This window comes from Erythranthe guttata, chromosome 10, assembly GCF_056151865.1.
Source record: "Erythranthe guttata isolate IM_541 chromosome 10, IM_541, whole genome shotgun sequence".
Taxonomy (NCBI): domain Eukaryota; kingdom Viridiplantae; phylum Streptophyta; class Magnoliopsida; order Lamiales; family Phrymaceae; genus Erythranthe; species Erythranthe guttata.
In genome coordinates, this window is record NC_142542.1 from 19,575,197 (window position 1) to 19,581,574 (window position 6,378).

A 6,378-nucleotide genomic window follows, 5' to 3' on the forward strand; every position below is an offset into this window, starting at 1 on the left:
CTCTTGTTTCAAAACAAATGGTTTTTTTTTTTAATAAATATATGGAGGAATGGTTCAATTGGGAAATTGTGAAAGTATCAAGGGCAAAAAGGTCATAACACCAAAAAATCGTGTGTTCATAAAATCATAACGTAAATGTGGAGTGTGGTGGTTAAGAAACTGTTGGGCAGCTTTCTAGAAGCCCACCAATAAGTTTGCATAAGAGCGCCTGGAGTTTGCCTTAATTGCAAATTTTACCCTCCAATTTCTATGTTTTGACTTTGGACTCCTCCAACTTCTTGTAATATTTTTGCATTTCTTATATATATATATGTAATATTTTCTTTGATTGGTTGATGATATGAGTTATAATTAATTAAATAATATACTTTTATTTAATATTAATTAGCTCCCTATAGTACTATAAGGGTAGTTTAGTCAATTAATAAATCAACAAGCAACATGTGATGAATTGGTACATTCTTAGAAGGCTACATTTACATTGACTTGGTCAAGCTCCGCAATTGGACTCCCAATATCAAAAAAAATATTAAAAAATAATAAAATAAAATAAATAAAAGGTCTTTATATACTTTTTTGAATTGAATGTCAAATATATTTGAAATAATTTAGGCGTGTACGCGCTTCTACCCATTCTGAAAAAGTCAAACTTAAATATTGTTAAGTAAACATGAACTATTCCTAAAAATGAATTATATTGTGGCTATCCAACGACTATGTTGGTCTACGATTTTAGTTCTGGGTAAATTACGGTCATCCCTGAACTGAAGTCAAATTACAAAAAGACCCCTCTTGTTTGAGTAATTACAAGTATTCTTTAACTATGAATATATTACACGTAGTGTCAAATTTAGTTGAATTTTCTATATTATATGGAATATTTTTTCAATTTGTACTTGTTTCATCCGATTGCAGCTCCATGTTTTAAAACAAGATGATCATAAGATATGGATTTCGACTTATAAATATAAAATTGTGATGCATCTGAACATTTTTTCGCAAAACTACCAAATAGAGAACACTTCAACTCCATAAAGATGGATTTGTAAGAAGACATATAGCTGAGGCAGTAGTTGTAATTACCCAAACTAGAGAGTTTTTTTTGTAATTTTACATAATTTATATTTTGAAAAGAAAAAAAACATTAATCCATTTTAAGATAATCCTCAAACAAAAAAGATCAATATTTTTTGACAAAAATAATAAATATCCCAATATAATTATATCAACAGTTCTACACTGCTATCAAGTATTAACCACCACCTCACATATTCAAGGTTCAAAAATCTCCCCATCTCTTCGTAAAAGACCTTTACAAAGTGTCGAAAGCATCAAACGCTACAGCCATCGACAGCTGGCGAACTCTCATTCGCTTGTTACCACGCCCAAATTCAACGAAGGGTCGTGTTAGCAAATCTCCCATTGCTCGTATAAAAATAATAATAAAACAAAATCAATTAATTTCCACGGAATTTCTTGAGCATCTTAGGGTTCTTGCACATGCGTATGCTAGCGGGAGTAACTTCAACGAGCTCGTCTTCTTGAATGTACTCTATGCAGTCATCGAGACTGAACTCCACAGGTGTATCCAAAACCACTACATTGCACCAATCAAGAATTTTCATTTTCCAGACGAGAAAATAGTTAACGAAACAAACTAACTAACAATAATTTAAATTTACTCGTGTAAATATTTTATCAAGTAGTAATAATGAGAGTGTATTGCATTCAGTACCCCTTTGATATTTCGAATCGCTAAAAATCTCTTCGTGTTACTAATGAGTTTTTAGGGGCCACTTAGCTAATGAAATTGAATCATAGGGGGTTTGTGCTAATAAAATAACACGGGGAATTCTTTAGCAATTAGAGAAAAAACAGGGGTGTTGAATGCGATAAAACCCTAACAAGGGACCAACTTAGAAAAGATAAAAAAAATTATTTGTAACTTTCCACATTTACTTCAAATTATTTGAAAATCTTATAACTGCGGGATTTTGAAATTAAGGCAAAAACGTGACCAACGATCCCATTTTAAACATGTGAAAACAAATGTAGGAGCTTTATTTGAACAAAACAGCAATTTGTAAATATATATTTCTGTAAAAATAATAATAATAATAATAATAATAATAATAATAATAATAATAATAATAATAATAATAATAATAATAATAATAATAATAATAATAATAATATGTCACCTGATACTTCTTTATTCGAACGGACATTTGTGGCGGCTTTTTTCTTGCACACGTTTAACGCTAAGTCGCCCGGGCGTTGATGAATGCCCACTATTTGACCTTTGTACACGTCAACACCGGGGCGAATAAACATCTGCCCTCTGTCTTGCGAACTTGCTAGAGCATAAGACGTACTCGTTCCACCCTCAAAAGCAACCTTTGTATAACAAAAATGAATTGTGAATAAATGAAAGTTCCCTTTCATAATATTGACAAAAGATGCTGTTTGAAAATAAATAATTACTTACCAGTGAGCCCAAATCACGGGTATTAATATCACCAGCCCACGGACCATATTCATCAAATATTGTATTCAGAAGTGCTGTGCCTCGAGAAACGGTCAGAATCGAATTTCGCAATCCGAGGAGGCCTCTTGTTGGTATCTTGTATTTCATCATAGTTTGGCCTTCCGCTCTAAAAGCAATGCAAAATCGAGAACAAGATTATAACATCTCATTATTAATTATAAAAAATAAAAATAAAAATTGTTCCAAAGACATTTTTTAGAATATATTTATAATATATGTATATATATGTATATATATATTCGATAATAGTTATGGAAGTGATATAAGTTCGTACCCAGTTCCTTGCATATCAATCATCTGTCCGCGCCTTCTACCGAGAAGTTCCACTACGGGGCCCATGTATTCTTCCGGTACCTCCACAATAGCAATCTGCAATAAACACCAAATTTCAAATTATAATCTTTTAAATTAGAAATAACACGAACACATAAATCTAAAAAATTTCGACATTTATAACCATTTCTACATGCCTTGTAAAAAGATATCAGAAACTTAGACGAAAAAAAAAATAGAAAGAAAGAAAGATATAAGAAACGAAATAATCACACCTCATAAGGTTCCAACAACTTGTCATTCACTTTTTTATTGATAACCTTGGGTGGGCCCACCATGAACTCGTATCCTTCTCTACGCCTGGAAAAAGAATAGAACAAATCAGAAATATTTAAAGATGTATGTATTACAAAAAAAATTACATTTGATATATATGTATGTATACACTTGTCTCTTACATGTTTTCGATTAATATAGTGATATGCAGAGTACCACGCCCACTAACAATAAGTGTGTCCGAAGTTTCACCATCTTCGACTTTCATTGCCAAATTTCTCTCAAGCTCACGGAACAATCGATCCCTCAGGTTTCTTCCAGTCACATACTTTCCCTAAAATTCCATAAAACAAAACACAAATCTCGATAAAAAAAGTTCATAAAAATAGTTATTTTATTTTATTTTATTTTCGGCCAAATATATTATTATTATACCTCACGGCCCACAAAAGGCGAAGTGTTGATTGAGAAAGCCATTCTCACTGTGGGTTCTTCCACCTTAATTGAGGGTAACGGCATTCCGAAAGCTCTATCCGCAATTGTCTCTCCAATCTGGATTAAAATTAAATTAAATTATATTTATTATCACGATTTTTTTTTTATGAGTATCAGCTTTCTTCAATTATATTCATACCTGAATATCATCGAATCCACAAACAGCACAAATGTCGCCAGCTTCTACTGTGTCTACAGGAACTCTATTGAACTTCTCGTACACGAAAAGTTCACTCACTTTACCGAATCTGCACTCGTTTTCTGACGAACAAATCTGAAGAAAGTACAGATTTTATATATATATTTACAAATAAAATTGTAATTAAAAAAAATCGGTATGAAGTCTTCAAAAGTAAGCATACCCGCACATCCATTCCCCTGCGCAATGCACCTGCATGCAAACGTCCAATAGCAATCCGCCCTTTATGCTCGTCATATTCAATGCTTGTAGCCTGGAAAAAAATGTTTCAGTAGTGATTAAAACGTTAGACCATTCTCATATGAGAGAAATACATCCAACGGAGCCAAAATTCATTTTTCGTCTTTCAATAAAATATTATCACAACTTCATTTGTTTCTTTAATAGATGCATTAAAATGACGAAAGAGGGTCAAATAAACATAAAGAAGGACCACTCACAAGCATTTGAAGAACACCATCTTTGGCAATTTGTGGGCCCGGTATGCATCTAACGATGGTCTCGAAAAGTGGTCCAAGATCATCGGCTAATTTTTCAGGTGAAAGTCCAGCTGTTCCTTTGATGCCACTCGCGTATATAACTTGGAAATCGCACTGCAATAAGAACAAATTTACCAAATATATTGATCTTTCTGGTTTGATCCTTACTTAAGAGAAAAAGAGATAGAGACGCAAATATATATATATATACATACCTGTTCATCATTTGCATTTAGTTCGATAAACAATTCGAAAGTTGAATTAACGACAAAATCCGGCCGAGCAGAACTCCTATCGATTTTGTTGACAACGACAATAACTGCATGCCCAAATTCAAGAGCCTTCTTCAAAACAAATCTCGTCTGTGGCATTGGACCCTCCACAGAATCTACCTACAATTATATAAAAAAAAATTAATAATAAACTATATGACAACAGATTGTATTTTCAATTTCAATATGAACGAATAAAGATTGTTATGAATATAAAAAAAATGATGACATCATCAACATGATCAGACAAAGATTTCGGAGGAAAGCAGTACCACTAAAAGAATTCCTTCGACCATGTTGAGAATGCGCTCCACCTCACCTCCAAAGTCGGAGTGACCTGGAGTGTCGATTATATTAATCTTCGTATCATTATATTGAATCGACGTGTTTTTGCTGAGAATTGTTATTCCCCGTTCACGCTCTATATCGTTCGAATCCATTATTCTCTCCTGCATGAACTGGTTGTCCCGAAAAACCTGCACAATTAAGAAACAGAATTCAGCCACAACAAATCGACAACCATAACAAATCATAGATAGCATCACTCCCTAGTAACGAGTAATCTAGTTAAATCTGTAGTAAGATTAAATAATTATATAACATACCTTCGCTTGTCTCAACATAGCATCGACCAGAGTGGTCTTCCCGTGGTCAACGTGTGCAACAATTGCTATATTCCGTATCCCGTCTCTTCTTACCAACTGGGGTTTTATTTCTAAGAAGACAATTATACGAAACATATAAATATCAGAGCTCAATCGAGTACAGGCATTTCTACGAACACGTTGGAGTCGTGCTGTTAAATAAAACACTTCACAGTATGCTCCAACCTTAGTACCTTTTTCAATTGCATGAACACAACTCTTACACATAAGTAAACAACTCATCATCAACAGCAGCCGAATAAATAAATCGTATTAAATTAAATCAGAGCAACACAAAAACATCTATGCACAACTGTTTCTAACACCATAGAATCAATTAATCAAAATCACATAGTACAACATCAAACAGCAAAAACCCAACACGCTGGTTCAGATATAAACTAACAAAATTTGAGAAAAAAAAAAAAGGGATCATAATTTGATACCGGTGGTACTGTCCGTAGCTTCAGTAACAGAGCACTTGACGGAATTACGAAGAGGGGTTCTTGAATTAATAGATTTCGTCTTAATGGATAAAGCTCTGCCATGAAACTGGCGTTTCTGCCACGAAGAGCTGTAAATGGGGTTCAATTTAGAGGGTTCGATGATTCTTGACGAAGAGAGGAGAGATTTAGTAGGGGTGAGTTTGCAAGTTGGGTGTGAGCCGATAGCCATCTCCATTATCTCTTCTCTTTGCTCTAGCTAGCTGTGGATTTAGAGAGAGAGAGAGAGAAGAGAGAGAGAGAGAGAGATTGGGCTATGGTTAGAAGAAGTGAGAAGTGAGAGGCTGTTATACTTTCTTTTCGGACGTCGTCACCAACAAAGCACAGCCGCTACTGGTTTTTTTCTTATTTGGATTAAATTGTTTTTTTTTTCTTTCTTTTTTATGGACAAGTTTTTTAGCATAATTTTTTAATTGGGTAAATTACAAACACCCCCCTGAGGTATGGTCAAATTACAAAAATACCCCTCTTGTTTGGATAATTACAACCACCCCCTCAACTCTTCAAATTTAGTGAAATCTTCGAGATTATATGGAATATTATCACTTTTGTACCCGTTTTATCTCATTCAAACTCTACATTATGAAGCAAGATGATCATAATATGTGATTTTTAGCTTGTATATATCAGTTTTTGGTGCATCGGAAACTGTATTTTTACACAAAATGAGTACAAACTAGAGCAAATTT

General features: G+C 33.6%; 1 protein-coding gene across 1 annotated transcript; it reads right to left on the reverse strand.

Moving 5' to 3' along the window:
• Positions 1–1,373: 1,373 nt before the first annotated feature.
• Positions 1,374–6,104, reverse strand: SVR3 (elongation factor family protein). Its single transcript, XM_012972616.2, has 14 exons — positions 5,633–6,104; positions 5,148–5,257; positions 4,815–5,018; positions 4,486–4,662; positions 4,232–4,384; positions 3,955–4,044; positions 3,732–3,866; positions 3,533–3,649; positions 3,280–3,431; positions 3,097–3,181; positions 2,823–2,917; positions 2,489–2,654; positions 2,202–2,397; positions 1,374–1,597 (listed from the first exon to the last, which is right to left on the reverse strand). Exons 1-14 carry the CDS (start codon positions 5,865–5,867, stop codon positions 1,458–1,460), a joined length of 2,055 nt encoding a protein of 684 aa, XP_012828070.1. The 5' UTR covers positions 5,868–6,104; the 3' UTR covers positions 1,374–1,457.
• Between the last annotated feature and the right edge of the window lie 274 nt (positions 6,105–6,378).